The 21,153-nt window shown below is 37.0% G+C and overlaps 1 protein-coding gene across 2 annotated transcripts in view; it reads right to left on the reverse strand.

The window, feature by feature from the left end:
- Positions 1-21,153, reverse strand: part of TEX11 (testis expressed 11) — a 251,917-nt gene that overhangs the window by 54,739 nt on the left and 176,025 nt on the right. For both annotated transcript variants that reach the window (XM_058712843.1, XM_058712844.1), the window contains exons 23-25: positions 16,374-16,444; positions 14,829-14,945; positions 2,913-2,985 (exon numbers count right to left, since the gene is read on the reverse strand). In XM_058712843.1, the coding sequence (XP_058568826.1) occupies positions 2,913-2,985; positions 14,829-14,945; positions 16,374-16,444 (261 nt within the window). The remainder of the gene's footprint in view (positions 1-2,912; positions 2,986-14,828; positions 14,946-16,373; positions 16,445-21,153) is intronic.

Below are 21,153 nucleotides of genomic sequence, written 5' to 3' on the forward strand. Positions count from 1 at the left end.
TGTAATGTACAAACAGTTTTTGTTTTACTCTGATGTTTTCCTGAAGACTCTACCATAAGTGACAGGCAAGAGTTTGTATATTTAACCAAGTACTACAGTCTCAGAGCCTCACAGGAAAGGACTATATCAGGTACTTCAAACTGTCGACATGTCAGAATAGACTCTAGATTACAAGTTTCTGAGTTGACACTGCATAGACAACTCTGGGACCATAACAGTGCACTTAATGAGGATTTCCAGGTTTTTTTCTAGTTTAAAAGCATACAGTTTTATGAAAGCAGACGGCTGGCCCAAGATCCAGCAGAACATCAATTACATAGGACTGAATAAATTGACGTGGGAAATTTTATTGTGGTTATGTATTTGGAATATTGTTGATGTTGTTTTAATGTTCTATTTTCTGAATATAGGAGAAAATCTTTTCTTAGTAAATTATTTGTAATTCAAAACAATTTAGTAGATACTATATCTGTAAATTAAATGAAAATACTTTAAAATAATATGGTTCTCATTCATCTCTTCCCTATCTTACCCCTCCTTCTTTTACAAAGTCTCCCTACTTTTCATGGCAGTATAGTTATCTGCATTGGTTGTATAAGAATCTGTCCTTTTTTATAAACTTCTAAATAATATTTTGTTAGTTTATGTTTTTATATTTTTTATCATGGTTACAGAGACTTGACAGTAGATTATCATTAAGCTTGAATACTGTAGATTTTTATACAACAGAATTGAAAAACAAATACCATATGATTTCACTCATATGTGGAACTTAAGAAACAAAAGAAACAAGAAAAGGGAAAAAAGAGATAAAAGCCAGAAACAGACTCTTAATTATAGAGAACAATCTGATAGTTACGAGGGGGCACGGTGGTGGGGGGGATGGGTTAAATAGGTGATGGGGATTACGAAGGGCACTTGTCCTAATGAGCACAGAGTGATGTATGGGACTGTTGAATTACCATATTGTACATCTGAAACTAGTGTAGCAGTGTATGTTAATTAACTAGGATTAAAAAAATTTTAAAAATAAACATTATAAATGTACTCAAGATCTGCTATTCCATTTAATCTAACATACGACAGCATCAAAACCTAAAAATCAATTCTGTTGCTTTTTAAAAAATTTTTTATTTTACTTTAAATGCTATTTATTTATTTACTTACTTACTTACTTACTTACTTACTTACTTACTGGGAGAAAGAGGGAGGCAAGCAGGAGAGGGGCAGAGGGAGGGGGAGAGAGAATCCCAAACAGCCTCCACACTCAGCATGGAGCCTGACGTGGAGCTCAAACCCATGAACTGTGAGATCATGACTTGAGCTGAAATCAAGAGTTGGACACTCAACTGACTGAACCACCCAGGTGCCTGGAGTATGTTTAGTTCTGTAAGAAAGTACCAAACGGTCTTCCAAGTGTCTATACCATTTTCCATTCCTGCTAGCAACGAATAGGAGTTTCCTGTTGCTCCACATACCTGTCAGCATTTGGTGTTGTTAGTGTTTTAGATTTTTGTGATTCTAATAGGTATGTAGTAGTATCTCATTGTTGTTTTAATTTTCAATTCTGTAATAACATACAGATAGATAGAGATACAGATACAGATATAGAAATATATAGGTATATATATAGTCCGGCTATGTTCCTAGAAAGAAGAAATTATTTTCTCAGTGGACAGTTGGCATTCTGACATACTTGTTAAATAAAAGTCATTGAAGCTATGAATTTTGCTGTGAGAACTGCTTTAGTACTTTAGATTCTGTTATAAAGTATTTTCATGATCAGTATTTTCTAAGTATTTTGTAGTTTTTGTGTTTTAAAATGTCCCAAGTGGTCAAGGGTTTTGTTTCTAGATTCCATCAATTAGTTGTTTTACTTCTATGTCTTGGAATTTATTTAGGCTTTCCTTGTGATCAATTTTGTAAATGTTCAAAGGGCACATAAAGAGAAGAATAATTTTCTATTTTCAGGCTATAGTGTATATTTCTAATAAATCTTCTATAAATGTTAGGTATTCTCTATCCTTTCTTTTGGTTATTTTAATTCTTTTAAATGCCTATCAGAGACTGAGAGAGGTGAATTAAATTTTATGTGTTTATGTTCTTCCTTATAATTCCTAGAGCTCAATACCAAAATTCATCAAAGATATCACATATACACAAAAAGAAAATAACAGAACAATACTTTCTAAATATTAGGAAACCAAATCCATCAACATTTATAGTAACATACCATGATCAAATAGGGTTTATTCCAGAAATGCAATGATGACTTAATTTTGGAAATCTATTACTTTAATTCAATATATTAATACTTCAAAAGAGAAAAACCATATAGTTATCTCTATAGAAGCTGAAAAGGCATGTAATTCAATTCAATATTGATTTTTTAAAATTCTAAGTGAAATAGGAACAGACGGACAAAATATATAAAAGTCTGTCTAAACCTAAAAGCCACTACCATCCTTAATGAAGAAACATTAGCAAGTTACTACATAACTTTAAAAGGTTTACTACTATTTTTATTATTTCATAACAAAATGTTAATAGTATCTGATATGATTATCATTTGGAAGGCTCTGTAGCCTACATTCACTCAGAATCAGAGCTTGATTAAATTAGACACAAAATCTAGTGACCTAAGGGCAATAATGTCATATTGAACAATAATGATCCTATTTTTATACTCAATACTATACCTCCACAAAAAGCAAAGTAAAAAAATTATTAGTCCAAGCAGTGTGTCAGAGTCAAACTACATACAGAGAGTAGGGAAAAATTAGTCTTCAAAGAAACACTTGCCTGGTTATTAAGTACTGAAGTGGCACAGATTTCTGGTAATAAAGACTGGGTTATTTAGACTTGAAATGCCTTTCATAACTGTGTTACCAAACTCCTAGTTCTCACTGTACCTGTTTCTTTCAGAATATTCCAGATGTGTTTGCATTCATTTATCTCCTCAAGTGCACGATTCAGTAGCTGGGTCTATTTGGCAACAATGCAACAAGAAAATTAGTCTCAACCAGACAAAACTTTAAGCAAGTTAAAATAATATATTTTATTCATTAAAAACAGTTAAAATACAATGATAGAAAAGTAACAGTTGAAACTGGACATTTCATAGTTTATATAAAAATAACTCTATTTGTAGTTTTCTTAATGTCCCAGGAAATGAAGATTAAATAGAAAATCTTGAGCACTACCAATTTGTTTAATAATCTAGGAAAAAAGAGTAGCACTTCCAGAATGGTAGTATGAGGAGTTCCATGGACCCTCTCCCTAGCAAAACAAACATAACTGGTGAATTATAAAACACAATTATGTAAACTCTCAGGAAACTATCCAAAAGGCAAACAGAAAACAGACAAACCTCTATTTACAGAAATCTCCTAATCTCAGTAAGAACAGTAAGCACCTGTGATAGTTGGAACCATGATTTGCTCACCAACCACCCCCAGCTCAGTATGAGTGCTACTTTAGGTGGGTATGGCCAAGAAGATGGGGGTCCCTCTACTCTCAGCTTCCAGGTTAGGGATTTCCAGAAGGCATCCTGCCAGCATCTCTCCTCCTCCTCCCCCAGGTCTGTATTGCAGAAGCTCTATTATAAAAAAGCACAAATGAGAGGCCTGGAGCTCTCTTCCTCTACTCAGGCCCAATAACTAGGCATGGAAAACTATGATTATTTGGTCTCAATTTCCCTCACTTCAGCTTGCTTATAGGATAGGATTTCCATGCTGGAAGAAGCAAGCTCAGAATGACAGGTACTATGACTCCTGCTCAGCCCCTTACTCATACAGCTGCACTGTCACTCTGAGAGAAATGTGCCACTGTTCCCACCTCCAGCTCTAAAACAGTGGTACAAAATTTCTTCTCAGGAGGAGGAGAGGCAGGTTATTAGAAGAATGAGCTTAAGGGGAGTCTGCGTGGCTCAACCAGTTAAGTGTCCAACTCTTGATTTGGGCTCTGGTCATGATCTCATGGTCATGAGATTGAGCCCACATCAGGTTCTATGCTGGGCGTGGAGCCTGCTTAAGATTCTCTCTCCCCCTCTGCCTCTTGCTCATCTGTGTGTGTGTGTGTGTCTCAAAGAAAAAAAGAAAAAAGAAGAGTGAGCTCTATATCTCCCCCTAAGGGGACTGACTTTAATTGGAACAGAGGTTGGGGATGTTCAAGTCTAAGACCACTACAAAAAACAAACAAACAAACAAAAAAAAAAAAACCACAGAGGAGATTCTGGTATTGGGTGCTTAAAAAGAGGCTGATAGCTCAATGATATCAACATGCAAAACAGAAGATCAGCCACAGGTTTACAGAGGGAACCAGAGAAAGAGAAAGTTAAGAAGATCCCTACTACTTCAAAGGGGACTTACATTAATTGGATCAGACTCTGGAACAATTTATGCCAAAAAGCATTTTTAAACACACACAAATGCACATGTGCTCACACACACACCTACAACCTACACATAAAGCAACCACCCTAGTAATTAGTCAAGATTAACATCTGGGTGTAATACCAACAGAAGATAGTTTAGAAGTTAACAGAGAGGGGATGCCTGGGTGGCTCAGTTGGTTAAGTGACCTCAGCTCTGGTCATGATCTTGCAGTTCGTGGGTTTGAGCCCTCTGTCAGACTCTGTGATGACAACTTGGAGCCTGAGTCCTGCTTTGGATTCTGTGTCTCCCTGTCTCTTTCTCTGCCCCTCCCCTGTTCACACTCTGTCTCACTCTTTCTCTCAAAAATAAATAAACATTAAAAAAATTTTTAAAGAAAAATGCAAATCAATACTGCAATGAGATAGCACTTCATACTAGCATGACCATAATCCAAAGGACAGAACAGCAAGTGGTGGCAAGGAGGTGGAGAAAGTGGAACCCTTGTCCAGTGCTGGTGGGAGTGGAAAATGGTGTAGCTGCTTTGGAAAATAGTCTAGTAGTTCCTCAAAAGATTGAGCATAAAACCTAGAAATTCCACTCCTAGGTATATACTCAAGGGAAATGAAAAGCATATCCATACAAAATTTGTACATGAATGATCATCATAGCATTATTTGGAAAATAAGCTAAAAATCAGAAAAACTCAATATCCATCAAAGGATTAGTGGATAAACAAAATGTGGTATATTCATAAATGGAATATCATTCAGCCATCAATGGGAATGGAGTACCGATCCAAACTGAAACATGGAGAACCTATTAAACATTATTGAAAAATTATAAAAGGAGCCAGTCAGAAAAGACTAAGTTCTATGATGCAGTTTATATGAAATATCCAGAACTGGCAAATCTATAGAGACAGAAAATAGATTAGTGGTTGCCTAGGTTTGGTGCTTGGGATGGGGAATGACTACTAATAGGTAAGGGATTTCTTTTTAGATTGATGAAAATGTTTTAAAATTCTGTTGTGTTGACAGTTGCACAAACCTAAATATTCTAAAAATCATTAAATTGTATACTTCACAGTGTAAACTGTAAGGTATGTTAATTATACCTCAATAAATCTGTTAAAAAATAATCTAGGATAGGGGTCAGGATATTTTTCCATAAAATGCCAAACAGTAAATGTTTTAGGCTTTGCCAGCCACACAAACTTTCATTGACATTTTAAAAAAATTTTCACTTACAACCTTTTACCAATGTAAAAACCATTCTTAACACTCAGGCTGTAGAAACAGAGGCCATGGGCCTGATTTGGCCAGTCAGCAGTAGTTTAACCACCCCATTCTAGGAAAGTGATATAGTGCCTTGATAAATTTAAATTGCTGTATATTTTTTTTGAAGTATAACTGACATACAATGTTTATTAGTTTCATTTGCAAGACATATTGATTTGAAAATTCTACACAGTACTCAATGCTCACCGTGATGAGTGTAGCCACCATACAACGTTATTAAAATATTATGGAATATATTCCCTATGCTGTACTTTTCATGTCCATGAATTATTTATTTTATAACTGAAAGTTTATACCTCTTAATCTACTTCATCTATTTTGCCCATCACCATAATCACTTCCCCTCTGGCAATCACCAGTTTGTTCTCTGTATTTAAGACTCTGCTTGCTTGTTTTCTTTTTTATATTTTATTATTTTTAATATACATATTTTTAATGTTTACTGTTTATTTTTCAGAGACATAGACAGAGCATGAGCAGGGGAGGGGCAGAGAGAGAGGGAGATAGAATCTGAAGAATGCTCCAGGCTCTGAGTTGTCAGCACAGAGCCTGACACGGGACTCGAACCCATGAACCATGAGATCATGACCTGAGCCAAAGTGGGATGCTTAACTGACTGAGCCACTCAGGCACCCCTAATTATTATTATTTTTTAAATATGTATTTATTTTGGGAAGACCGCAAGCAGGGGAAGGGTACAGAGAGGGGGACAAAGGATCCGAAGTGGGCTCTGCACTAACAGTCTGACAGCAGTGAGCCCAATGTGGGGCTTGAACTCACAAACCACAAGATCATGACCTGAACCAAAGTCAGACACTCAACTGACTGAGCCACCTAGGTGCCTCATTATATTTTATTATTATTTTTAAAATGCTGAATGATTTGCTCAGTTTCTATTTTGACACCAGCTTTCCCCAACAAATTCCTGCCCTGTTTCTTTTTTATTTAATGTTTATTTATTTTGAGAGAAAGAGAGAGAGACAGCATGCGAGCATGAGCAGGGGAGAGGCAGAGAGAGAATCCCAAGCAGACAGTGCAGAGTCTGATGTGGGGCTCAATCTCACAAACCGTGACATCACGACCTGAGCTGAAATCAAGAGACGCTTCAAGAGACACTCAACCAACTGAGCCAGCCAGGGCGCCCCTTTGTTTTCTTTTTTAAATTCCACATATTAATGAGATCATATGGTATATATTTCCTTTCTCTGTCTGACTTATTTCACTTAGCATAATATACTCTATATCCATCCATATTGTTGCAAATCATCAAATTTCATTCTTTTTTTATGGGTCAAAAAATTAAACATAGAAGGAAGAAAGGAAGATGGTAGGAGAGTAGGAGAACACGAGGCTTGTCTCTTCCCATGAACATGACTAGATAACTATCAAATCAGGGGCACCTGGGTGGCTCAGTTGGTTAAACATCTGACTCTTGATTTCGGCTCAGGTCATGATCTAATGGTTTTTGAGATCAAGCCCCAGGTCAGGCGTTGCACTGACAGCACAGAGCCTGCTTGGGATTCTCACTATCCCTCTCCCTCTGCCCCTCCCCTGTTCACTCATGTGTGCATGCTCTCTCTCAAAAATAAATTAACTTAAAAAAATAACTATCAAATCATCCTAAATTCCCCAGAAACCAACCTGAAGACTGACAGAACAAACCACAAATAAAAGGACAGAAGAGACCACACTGAAAAAGGTAGGTAGTACAGAGACTTTGTTTAGGGGAGAAACAGATCATGAGTGCTGTGGAGGGGAGGGAGCTGTGGTTGCAGAGAAGAGGGAGGGAGGGAGGCAGGGGGGGCAGTGGGCACATAGGGGAATGCACAAGGAGAATGTTTCACCAAAGCCACTGGCTTGTAAAATGAGGAAAATGAGAAGGGCTGAATTTCGTGTTTTGCAACCAGTGGGCTTAAAGCGTGAAGTTTTAAAGGTCAGCAGGCTTCACTGGGATAGAAAATGGAGGGCACCGCACTGCTCCTGGAGAGAAGGTAGGCAAATAACCTGGGGTAAGACAGCATGGAAACAGCAATCTGAAGAACGCCTGGGGTACACAGGAGGAAGACTATTCCTTCAGGCCTCTCTGGGAATGAAAGAGCTAGCTGGCACTGTTTCCCTCCCCAGCCCCTCAGCATAAACACAGAGCCACCTGAGGGATGCAGCTCAGCACGGACACTGGCTGCCAGACTTGCTTACACCAATTCCCACCCCGCTGTGCGCTAGTGGGACCGCCCTTCTCAGTTAAGCTTGCCTCAGTCTCAGCACAGCAAGCCACTTCCCCAAAAGACTGGCACAAACCCCTGCCCACACATCTCCCAACCAGAGAGTTCTGTAAGGCCTCAGTTCTGGTGGAGCTGGTGTCAGGTCTGGTTTCACAAAAAGACTGAAGCACACCTAGTTTAAAACTTGCCATATTCAGGCCAAGGACCAAACACTGCCCACAGAAGGCAAGGAGAACCTCTGCAAACAAGTGGCCTAAAAGAGCAGCCAAATCACAAAAGCAGATCACATGCAGCACACACTGGAGACACTCCCTGAAATGTCATGTCTTGGGTACTACATAACCTCTTCTTCAAAAGGACATTTCAGGAGCAGAAGACATTAACTGGCTTTTCTTTTCTTAATTTTTTTTATGTTTATTTTTGAGAGAGAGAGAAATAGAGTGTGAGCAGAGGAGGGCCAGAGAGAAAGGGAGACACAGGATCTGAAGCAAGCCCCAGGCTCTGAGCTGTCAGCACAAAGCCCAACGTGGGGCCAAAACTCACGAACTGGGAGATCATGACCTGAGCCGAACTTGGACACCTAACCCACTGAGCCACCCAGGCGCCCCACATAACTCGCTTTTCTAACACACAGAAGGCAGAGACTCAGACAAAATGCAAAGATGGAGGAATTTATACCAAATGAAAGAACAAGATAAGGCCACAGGCAGAGATCTAAATGGAACAGATACAAGTAACATGCCTGATGGAGAATGTAAAGCAACAATCATAAGGTACTCACTGGGCTTGAGAAAATAATAGAAAACATCAGTGAGATCTTTACCACAGAGATAAATGAGCTGAAAAAGAGTCAGAGATGAAGAGTGTAATACACAAGATTAAAAACTTGCTTGATGCAATGAACAGTGTGCTGGTTAGAAGCAGAGGAATGAATTAGTGAACTAGAAGACAAAATAATCAAAAATAATGAAGCTGCACAAGAGGAAGATGAATTAAGCAACACAAGAATAGATTTGGGGAACTCAGTGACTCCATCAAATGTAGTAACATTCATTTTATAAGAGTCCCAGAAGAAATAAGGGGGCAGAAAATTTATTTCAAGAAATAATAGCAGAAAACTTTCCTAATATGGGGAAGGAAACAGACATCCAGATCCAGGAGGCACAGAGAACTCTCATCAAAATTAGCAAATGCAGGCCAACAACACATACTATAATTAAGTTGGAAAAATACAGTGATAAAGAAAAAAATCTTAAAAGCAGCAAGGCAAAAAAGTCCTTAACTTACAAGGGAAAACCCATAAGCCTAGGTGGAGAATTCTCAACAGAAACTTGGCAAGCCAGAACAGAGTGGTATGACATATTCAAAGTGCTGAATGGGAAAACTCTGCAGCCAATAATACTCTATCCAGCAAGGCTATCATTCAGAATAGAAGGAGAGATAATGGGTTTCTCAGACAAAAACTAAAGGAGTTCATGACCATTAAACCAGCCCTGGAAGAAATATTATAAGGGACTGTTTTTTTAAAAATTTTTTTTAGTGTTTATTTTTGAGAGAGAGAGGCAGAGAGGGAGACACAATCTGAAGCAGGCTCCAGGCTCTGAGCTGTCAGCAGAGAGCCCGACGCAGGGCTCAAACCCACAGACTATGGGATCATGACCTGGGCCAAAGTTGGATGCTTTACTGACTGAGCCACCCAGGCACCCCTATAAGGGACTCTTTTGAGTACAAAGGAGAGACTAAAAGTGACAAAGACATAAAAAGGATCAGAGACAATCTCCAGGAATAATGACAAAAGTAGTAATAAAATGGCATTAAATACATATATATCAAGAATTACTCTGAATGTAAATGGACTAAACGATCCAATCAAAAGACACAGGGTGTCAGAATGGATAATAAAAACAAGACCTATTTATACGCTGTTTATAAGAGACTCATTTTTAAATTTTTTTAAATGTTTATTTATTTTTGATAGAGAGACAGAGTGACAGCGGGGGGTGGGGGGGTGGGGCAGAGATGGAGGAGACACAGAATCTGAAGCAGGATCCAGGGTCTGAGCTGTCAGCACAGAGCCCGATGCGGGACTCAAACCCACAAACCATGAGATCATGACCTGAGCCAAAATCGGATGCTTAACCGACTGAGCCACCCAGGTGCCCCAAGAGACGAATTTTTAGACCTAAAGACACCTACAGATTGAAAGTGAGGAGGTGGAGAAACTTTATCACACAAATGGATGTCAAAAGAAGGCCAGAGTACCAATATTTATATCAGACAAATTGGAATTTTTTTGTTCTTGTACTGTTTTTATCCTGCTTTGGTATCAGGGTAATGTTGGCCTCACAGAATGATTTTGAATGTGTTCCCTCTATTCCATTATTTGTAAGATTTTGATAGATTGTCATCAATTATGTTTTTTAAAGTTTGGTAGAATTCACCAATGATACCATGTAGTCTTGGGCTATTCTGTGCTAGGAAATTTTTTATTCCTAATTCAACTTTCATTCTTGTTAATGGTCTAAGATTTCTTATTTCTTGGATTCAAGATTCATGATTCAATCTTGGTAACTTGTGCATTTTTAGGAATTATCTGTTTTTATTTTTCTAAGTTATCTTATTTGTTAGTATATAATTGTTTATCCTAATCTATTATCACAATAATAATAATAATAATCTGATTAACTCTTGTATTATTTTCTCTTCCATTTCTCATTTTGGTTTTTGAGTCTTCTCTCTTTTTTTCTTAGTTAATGTAGTTAAAGCATAGCCAATTTTATTTTTTTGGAAAAACTGGTAATTACTTTCAATGTTATGTTGCTGTTTATTCTGGTCTCTATTTTATTTATTTATTTTTATTTCCTTCCTCTACTAAATTTCAGCTAAGTTTCTTCTTTTTCTAGTTCTTTGTGGTGTATTATTTATTTAAACTTTTTTTAGATAACTTTTTAAAAAAATGTTCACTTATTTTTGAGAGAGAGAAAGAGATAGAGTGGAAGCAGGGGAGGGGCAGAGAGAAAAGGAGACACAGAATCAGAAGCAGGCTACAAGCTCCAAACTGTCAGCACAGAGCCCGATGCCGGCTCAAACTCACAAACTGTAAGATCATGACCTAAGCCAAAGTTGGACACGTAACCGACTGAGCCACCCAGGCACCCCTTTAGAAAACTTTTTTTAAAGTTTATTTTTGAGAGTGAGGGGCAGAGAGAGAGAGAGAGAAAGAGACAGAGTATCCAAAGCAGGCTCTGTGCTGACTGCAGAGAGCCCAAGGTGGGGGGTTGAACCCATGAACAGTGAGATCATGACCTGAGCTGAAGTTGGATGCTTAATCTGGCTGAGCCACCCAGGTGCCCCTGAATTTTTTTCTTAACACAAGCATTTATAGCATAAATATCTCTCTAAAACCTGTTTTTGCTGCATCTCAAGGTTTTGGAATATTGTATTTTCTTTTTTGTTTGTTTGGAGACATATTTTGATTTGCAGTTTGATTTTTGATTTGGTCCATTGTTTGTGCAGTAGTGTTTTATTTAATGTTTACATATTAAATATTTAATACCTACATTGAAGAAATGAGAAAAAAAGAAATATCACAACACACAAGACCTGTGATACAAAATACCATATAGTCTACTCTATGTGTAAATTGAACCCTAGGAGGAGAAAAGAGATTAATGGGACAGAAGAAATGTTTGAAAAGATAGTAGTCAAGAAGTTTTTCAAAATTAATGAAACACATCAAACCATAATTGCAAAAAGCTCAAAGAATGGCAAGGATTTAAAAAGAAATTTTTTAAAAACTTAGATATGCTATATTCAAACTGCTAAAAACCAAAGATGAAAAGAAATTCCTGTAAGCAATCAATGGGAAAAATAAGATATCTATATACCGAATAAAGATGAGACTAACAGACTCCTCAGCAATTGTGCAAGCCCAACAGCGGAGTGATATCTCTAAAGTGCTAAAGTTAAAAAGAACTGATGAAAAAGGAAAAAAGAAAAAAAACTGTAACGTTCTAAAGTCTATGCACAGCAAAACAATGTTTGAAAAATAAAGGAAGAATGCTTTTTCAGAAAAACATTAGAGAAATTCAATAGATTTACACTACAAAAAAAATTGTTCATAAAGTTCTTGAGGTAGAAGGAATAGGGTATCAGACAGTAATTTGGATCTCCACAAAGAAATTAAGATTTGAAGAAGTACTTAAAATGTACATAAATATAAAGAACATTTTACTTCTATTTCATAGCTCTTAAAAATTTATGGCCCAATAAAAAATAAGAACAATATACTGAAGGTTTATAACATATGTAAAGTAAAATGTGTAACAACAATAGTACAAAAGATGGAAGGGAAAATTGAAAGCATGTTAGTGTAAGATTCTTAGATGACATACATTAATTATAATGTGCTTTAATATGTTTTCAATTCTTGGTTGAGCTTAAGGTAAGTACAGATTTCATTTTCACCTGAAATAAATAAGCCTATTCACACATGTAAGGAGTTAAAAAAATTATAGAAATATCATATGATCTAGTAATTCTGGATCACCAAAGAAAACAAAAACACTAATTTAAAAAGATGTATGTATCCTTGTTTATTGCAGCATTATTTTATAATAGCCAAGTTATAGAAGAACCCAAGTGTTCATTCATAGGTGAATGAATAAGATGCAATCTCCCTCTCCCTCTCTCTCTCTCTCTCTCTCACACACACACACACACACACACACACACACACGGATATATTACACCTGCTGTATTTTTTAAAGCATCTTTTACTTCCCCCTAACTCATACTCAGGGGAGTACAGACAATGTTGATAACATTACATATTCCATCTATATTCCTTCATCATCTATTTATTTGGAAAACTCTAATTCATGAGTATTTAGAGAACAAGGAGTAGATAAATATAATAGAATTCCACAAGTCTTTACTGAGAGACAGCACCAAGGTCTAATTCATAGGGATCAGACTTAGATGGTGATAGGAAGAAGTGCATCTTCAATGATCTATTCTTTCAAAAGCAAAAGCAAAAGCAAAGAAGATTATAGAAGGGTTAGTAGGTTAGAGTTTTCAGGGAACATTAATGTATGCAAGAGAAAGAATACGGAAAAAAAGAACAGTTGTTGGAAAAAGACAAAACAAAGGAATGAACTTAAGAGTGTGAAATTTCCCTCACATCAATTTGACCTCTATTCACTGAGATACAAAATTTAACAAAGTCAGGACTATCAACTTAAGGAAAAACTTTTAAAAGGTTAAAAGCACTATGCAAAAACAAGATGTTATTACTATTTTTAAGTAAAGTAAAAGACCCTATCAAGAATAAAATCACATTTACTCATACTTGTTAAGAAGCAAAATGGTTGGTTTGATTTTGCTGTGGGGCACAAAGATTCTTTTCTCATCTTTTACAATGGAAAGATTTCTAAAAAGAAGCCCCTTTACTCCTCAAGGATAAGGATTTTGTCCTCTTTATCTCCAGTACCTAGCAGACTACTTGGTACTCAAATGGTCTTCTTTTCTTTCTTTTTTTTCTGTCGTTGTTTTTTATTTATTTATTTATTTTTTTTTAATTTTTTTTTTAACGTTTTTTATTTTTTATTTTTGGGACAGAGAGAGACAGAGCATGAACGGGGGAGGGGCAGAGAGAGAGGGAGACACAGAATCGGAAACAGGCTCCAGGCTCCGAGCCATCAGCCCAGAGCCCGACGCGGGGCTCGAACTCACGGACCGCGAGATCGTGACCTGGCTGAAGTCGGACGCTTAACCCACTGCGCCACCCAGGCGCCCCTCTGTCGTTGTTTTTTAGAGAGAGAGGGAGAATGAGCACGAGTAGGGGAAGGGGCAGGGGGGTGGGGGTGGAGAGAGGGAGAGAAAGAGAATCCCAAGCAGGTTCCATGCTCAGTGCAGAGCCCTACACAGGGCTCAATCCCACGACCCTGGGACTATGACCTGAGTCGAAATCAAGAGTCAGAGAATCAACTGACTGAGCCACCCAGGTGCTCCTCTAATGTTTAGTTGAACTCAACAAGGGAACAGAAAGGAAGGGAAATATGTTGGCAGAGATGTGGTGACAGTTTGTTCCAGATCTGAAGAATAATATGAAAGAAGAAATTAACAGAAGGAAGGAAATAAACAGCAGGAAGGATTTTATACGATTTGGAAAGAAAAGCTGGCAAATATGGGAAATTGGGAAGTTTTCTTTGTCTAGGTAAGAGATAATAAGCAGAGAGATCTAGATTTTAAAATCATACCAAAATGCTACTGGTCTAACTTTAGAGACAATTTTCTTAGCTTGGAAGAAAGATGGTAAAAAACTAAAGACAAACCAATACTCTGGTCCATGGGAGACAGGGATGTTGATGTTGGTATTTCTTAAAAGGGGTAAGATTTACGAAGCTAAGAGTGGAATTCAGGCAAAGGCAGTAATTCTGTCTTCTTGTTAAAATTCAGTTACTGATAAAATATTTAAGGGTGTGGGCCAAAGAAAGCAAATCCAATTAGAGTGAAGAAAAACAAGCCAAGTAAATAATCAGATGGTTATCAAAGCTGTGGAGGTAGATGAATTCTTCCTTAGAGAATGTGTAAAAGGAAACAAAAATAGAAAAAAATCTCATTGTTATAGGCCACATATGATTGCAGGGAGATGATGAAGAATAGCTAAAAACAGATTCAGAAAGAGTGGTCCATAGAAAGAGACATTTTAAAAGAAGAGATATTCAATCTTTTTAAAAGAAGAGGCCAAGCCAAATGTGACCTTTCCTTAGGGAGGAATGAGCCATTACAAACCTTTGAAATCAAGATGCTGCTGGAAAGGATGAAAGGATTCTTTAAAGAGAATCAGAAAGAACTGCATCAGGGAAGGCAAACACACCAAATGGCACACTAAACTCTTCCTTGTGTTTTCTTTGAAGGTTGCACATTACCTGTTCAGAAGTTGTTGAAGCTTTTCTCCCTTGCTCTAGATCAACTGCAGCTGCCATAAGTAAACATGTTTTCTGTGCAATCAGAATTACTTGATCAGAAGGACAAAACCGGGACAGCTGATAAGAAATAACCAGAACATCAATGAATAGTGCGAATTCTGCCAGGTGAACACAAACAATCAAAATGAATATCAGCAACATCCTGTCTGAATGAAAAAATTCAGCTGGAAAAACACACCTCACCTTATACAGACTATAACACTGATTTACGGTTTTAATTTTATATTACTTTCCATTGTTTTTAAGGAACTTTCTAGAGATAAAAAGCTTCATGTCTTCACAATTTTCTTATCTTCCCAGTGATAAGTACTGTCATTTGGCCCTGTATTTCTATCTAGTGATTTACTTCTTGCTTTATGTTGTAATTTCTAAGTGAGTTTTCCCCTGGCAAATAGATTTCTCCTTTGTATTGAATAGAGCTGAAAATACCACACATATTGCCATGGTTGAAAGAGACAATACCAAATCTTGACAGGCATTAAGATAACCTAATCATTAAACCTTGTCCTCTAACTTTAGAAAAAGCTTCCAGCTTTTACTACAATAAACCACTGGGCCACTTGGGATTCTTACATAGAACCCTGCTAGTACTATCAAAAATGTTCAAACTAAAACTAATTTATTTCACCTAATTTAAATAGCAATTATACCTAAGCTGTGAAAGACTATTTCTTAATCTCTCAGAATGTTTAGTGATCATAATCATCACTGTCACTGAATTAACAGCATTTCAAAACACCCAATATCTCTAGGTCTCAGGTTACTCGTATTTAAAATGAGGGAGTATACTAGATTAGCTCTATAGTTCATTTCAGTTCTAAAACTCTTAACATTTCATCTATATCAACATATCAGACTGTGTACTCCTCAATGTGTAAGACAGATATTCTTAGCCCCTCTTTTTTTATTCTCTCATCAATATTGTTTCCTTTCTGGCATTTGATCTCTCCAACTTGGAGGCTAATGATTGTTTTAAAATGTTTCTAATTGCAAAATAATCTTACAAATACTTATACACAGAACCTGTTCTAGGAAAAATTATAAAGTAGGCCTAAGATTCTTAGCATTCCTTTCACATCCTGATGACCCCAGTTACCTATTCTATACTCCTATTAACTTATAACTGTTCCAAAACTTTATTAGTTGACAACTTAGAGTATTCCAATCCTAAAGAGAGTTATATTTTAATATAGGACTCTGAGAGACTGAAATTCCTTCAAAAGTAAGGGAATAAGTCTCTTATGGTAGAACTTTAGGTTCCCTGATTGTTGTTCATGCTATTTTGGTATGGAGAGAACTGCTCCATGTTTGCACATCGTTCCCCTAGGGATCTAATTCTCCGTAGGCCATTCCTGTTTAGATGTATATTCTAAAAGTTCCCAGTATAAAAGTCAATACCACTCTATATTTAGTCCTTGGCCATAGCCAGAGTGGACATACCCTTGTTGCGGTCCCTTCATGACATTCTTATTAGAAGAGACTTACCTTGTAAGAAAGGATGAAAAACTCTCTCATTGTCACTGGGTCTTTGTCGCATTGCACAGCCAAATTCCAAGCTGAAAGTTAACAAATGTGAAATGTAATTATGGAAGTCTACTCTTTAATCTGTACCATTATAATCTTCACTACCTGCATCTTTAATATTAATATGCTGAGGTATTTCTTGGGTCAAAAAAGCTAACTTTAGATTTTTAAAGAATTTTTTTTCCAGGTAAATTTAAAGACTTCTGTCACTTCCAATCTTTGATTCTAGCCAATAACTAATGGAGGTAGTGCTGAATATTTTTTAAAAACTGGGGACATACGATATGTTCTTAGATGGAATAAATCTATCTAAAAAATAAGGATCACCAAGGAGCTCACCACTGGAGTTGATAAAAGTATGTTAAAATTCAGTAAAGGGTAGAACTGATACATGAATTCAGCAAAGCTGCAGGATACAAAATCAATGTACAGAAATCAGTTGCATTCTTATACACTAACAATGAAGCAACAGAAAGACAAAGAAACTGATCCCATTCACAATTGCACCAAGAAGCATAAAATACCTAGGAATAAATCTAACCAAAGATGTAAAAGATCTGTATGCTGAAAAGTATAGAAAGCTTATGAAGGTAATTGAAGAAGATATAAAGAAATGGAAAGACATTCCCTGCTCATGGATTGGAAGAATAAATATTGTCAAAATGTCAATCCTACCCAAAGCTATCTACACATTCAATGCAATCCCAATCAAAATTGTACCAGCATTCTTCTCGAAACTAGAACAAGCAATTTTAAAATTCATATGGAACCACAAAAGGCCCTGAATAGCCAAAGTAATTTTGAAGAAGAAGACCAAAGCAGGAGGCATCACAATCCCAGACTTTAGCCTCTACTACAAAGCTGTCATCATCAAGACAGCATGGTATTGGCACAAAAACAGACACATAGACCAATGGAATAGAATAGAAACCCCAGAACTAGACCCACAAACGTATGGCCAACTAATCTTTGACAAAGCAGGAAAGAACATCCAATGGAAAAAAGACACTCTTTAATAAATGGTGCTGGGAGAACTGGACAGCAACATGCAGAAGGTTGAAACTAGACCACTTTCTCACACCATTCACAAAAATAAACTCAAAATGGATAAAGGACCTGAATGTGAGACAGGAAACCATCCAAACCCTAGAGAAGAAAGCAGGAAAAGACCTCTCTGACCTCAGCCGTAGCAATCTCTTACTCGGCACATCCCCAAAGGCAAGGGAATTAAAAGCAAAAATGAATTACTGGGACCTTATGAAGATAAAAAGCTTCTGCACAGCAAAGGAAACAACCAACAAAACTAAAAGGCAACCAACGGAATGGGAAAAGATATTTGCAAATGACATATCCAAAATCTACAAAGAGCTCACCAAACTCCACACCTGGAAAACAAATAACCCAGTGAAGAAATGGGCAGAAAACATGAATAGACACTTCTCTAAAGAAGACATCCGGATGGCCAACAGGCACATGAAAAGATGCTCAACGTCGCTCCTTATCAGGGAAATACAAATCAAAACCACACTCAGATATCACCTCACACCAGTCAGAGTGGCCAAAACGAGCAAATCAGGAGACTATAGATGCTGGCGAGGATGTGGAGAAACGGGAACCCTCTTGCACTGTTGGTGGGAATGCAAATTGGTGCAGCCGCTCTGGAAAGCAGTGTGGAGGTTCCTCAGAAAATTAAAAATAGACCTACCCTATGACCCAGCAATAGCACTGCTAGGAATTTACCCAAGGGATACAGGAGTACTGATGCATAGGGGCACTTGTATCCCAATGTTTATAGCAGCACTCTCAACAATAGCCAAATTATGGAAAGAGCCTAAATGTCCATCAACTGATAAATGGATAAAGAAATTGTGTTTTACATACACAATGGAGTACTACATGGCAATGAGAAAGAACAAAATATGGCCCTTTGTAGCAACGTAGATGGAACTGGAGAGTGTGATGCTAAGTGAAATAAGCCATACAGAGAAAGACAGATACCATATGTTTTCACTCTTATGTGGATGCTGAGAAACTCAACAGAAACCCATGGAGGAGGGGAAGGGAAAAAAAAAAAAAAGAGGTTAGAGTGGGAGAGAGCCAAAGCATAAGAGACTGTTAAAAACTGAGAACAAACTGAGGGTTGATGGGGGGTGGGAGGGAGGGGAGGGTGGGTGATGGGTATTGAGGAGGGCACCTTTTGGGATGAGCACTGGGTGTTGTATGGAAACCAATTTGACAATAAATTTAATATATTGAAAAAATATAAAAATAAAAATAAAAATAAATAAAATTCAGCAAAGGGGACAGAAGTTTTTTGAGGAAATAATAGCTGAGAACTTCCTTAATCTGGAGAAAGAAACATACAAATCCAGGAGGCACAGAGAACTCCCATGTAAATCAACAAAGCAGGATAACATCAAGACATCCTGTAATTAAATTTGTAATTAAATTAGCAAGTCAGAAGGGAGTGGGGTATGATATATTCAACATGCTGAATGAGAAAAATCTGTAGCAAAGAATACTCTATCCAGCAAGGCTATCATTCAAAATAGAAGGAGAGATAGAGTTTCCTCAAACAAAAACTAAAGCAGTTTGTGACCACTAAACCAACCCCGAAAGAAATATTAAAGGGGACTCTAAGTGGGAAAGAAAGACCAAAAGCAACAAAGACTAGAAATATTAGGGAAAATCTCCAGAAACAATGACAAAACAAGTAATAAAATGGCACTACATATCTATCAATAATTATTACTGTGAATGTAAATGGACTAAATGCTCCAATCAAACGCACAGGGTGCCAGAATGAAAAAACAAACAAGACCCAGTTTTGTTTTTATGCGCCTACAAGAGACTCATTTTAGACCTAAAGACACCTACAGATTGAAATGAGGTGATGGAGAAATATTTATCATGCAAATGGAAGTCAAAAGCAAGCCAGAGTAGCAATACTTATATTAGACAAACTAAATGTTTTTTTTAACATAATTCGTTGTCAGACTGGATTACATACAACATCCAGTGCTCATCCCAACAGGTGCCTTCCTCCATGCCCAGCACCCATTTTCTCCTCTCCCTCACCCCTTCCCATCCACCCTCAGTTTGTTCTCTGTATTTAAGAATCTCCTGTGGTTTGCCTCCCTCCCTCTCTGTAGACAAACTAAATTTTAAACCAAAGACTCTAACAAGAGATGAACAAAGATACTATATTATAAGAAAGGGGACTATCCATCAAGAATATCTGACAGTCCTAAATATTTATGCCCCCAACTCGGAACACCCAAATATATATAACAATTACTAGGAAACATAAAGGAACTTATTGATAAATAACACAATAGTAGGGGACTTTAACACTCCACTTAGGGCAATGGACATATCATTTAAGCAGAAAATCAACAAGGAAACAATGGCTTTGAATAACACACTAGTTTAGATGGACTTAACAGATATATTCAGAACATTTCATCCTAAAGCAACAGAATACACATTTTTTTCAAGTGTACATAAGACATTCTCCAGAACATATCACATACTAGGTCACAAATCAGGCCTCAGCAAGTACAAAAAGACTAAGATCATACCAGGCATATTTTCTGACCACAACACTATGAAATTTGAAGTCAACCACAAGATATAAATTGGAACAACCACAAACACATGGAGATTAAACAACATGCTACTAAAGAACGAATGGGTCAACCAGGAAATCAAAGAAGAAATTAAAAAAGACATAAAACAAATGAAAATGAAAACATAATGGTCCAAAACTTTTGGGATGCAGCAAAAGTGGTCTTAAAAGGGAAGTATAACAATACAGACCTACCTGAAGAAGCAAGAAAAATCTCAAATAAACAACCTAACCTTACACTTAAAGTAGCTAGAAAAACAACGACAAATGAAGCCTAAAGCCAAAGAAGGAAATAATAAAGATTAGAACAGAAAGAAATTATATAGAAACTAGAAAAACAGTATAACAAACCAATGAAACTAGGAGCCGGTTCTTAGAAAAAATTAATAAAATTGATAAACCGCTAGCCATACTTATCAAAAAGAGAAAGGACCCAAATAAATAAAATCACAAATGAGAGAGGAGAAATAACAACCAACACCACAGAAATACAAACAATTATAAAAGAATATTATGAAAAATTATATGACAACAAATTGGAAAACCTAGAATAAATGGATAAATTCCTAGAAACATATAAACTACCAAAACTGAAACAGGAAGAAATAGAAAACTTGAACAGACCCATAACCAGCAAAGAAATTGAATCAGCAATCAGAAAACTCCCAGAAAACAAAAGTCCAAGTCCAGACAGCTTCACAGGGGAATTCTACATAACATTTAAAGAAGAGCTAATGGGGTCGCCTGGGTGGCTCAGTCAGTTAAGTGTCAGACTTCAGCTCAGGTCATGATCTCACAGTTCGTGAGTTTGGGCCCCATGTTAGGCTCTGTGCTGACCGCTCAGAGCCTGGAGCTGGCTTCAGATTCTGTATTTCCCTCTTTCTCTCTCTGCCCTTCCCCTGCTTGCGCTGTCTCTCTCTCTCAAAAATAAACATTAAAAGAAAATTTTAAAAAAACAAATAAAGAAGAGCTAACATCTATTCTTCTCAAACTATTCTAAAAAACTAGAAATGGAAAGAAAACTTCCAAATTCATTCTATGAGGCCAGCATTACCCAAAACCAGACAAAGAATCCACCAAAAAAGAGAATGATAGGTCAATATCTCTGATGCA

The sequence above is a fragment of the Neofelis nebulosa genome, chromosome X, assembly GCF_028018385.1.
Source record: "Neofelis nebulosa isolate mNeoNeb1 chromosome X, mNeoNeb1.pri, whole genome shotgun sequence".
Classification (NCBI taxonomy): domain Eukaryota; kingdom Metazoa; phylum Chordata; class Mammalia; order Carnivora; family Felidae; genus Neofelis; species Neofelis nebulosa.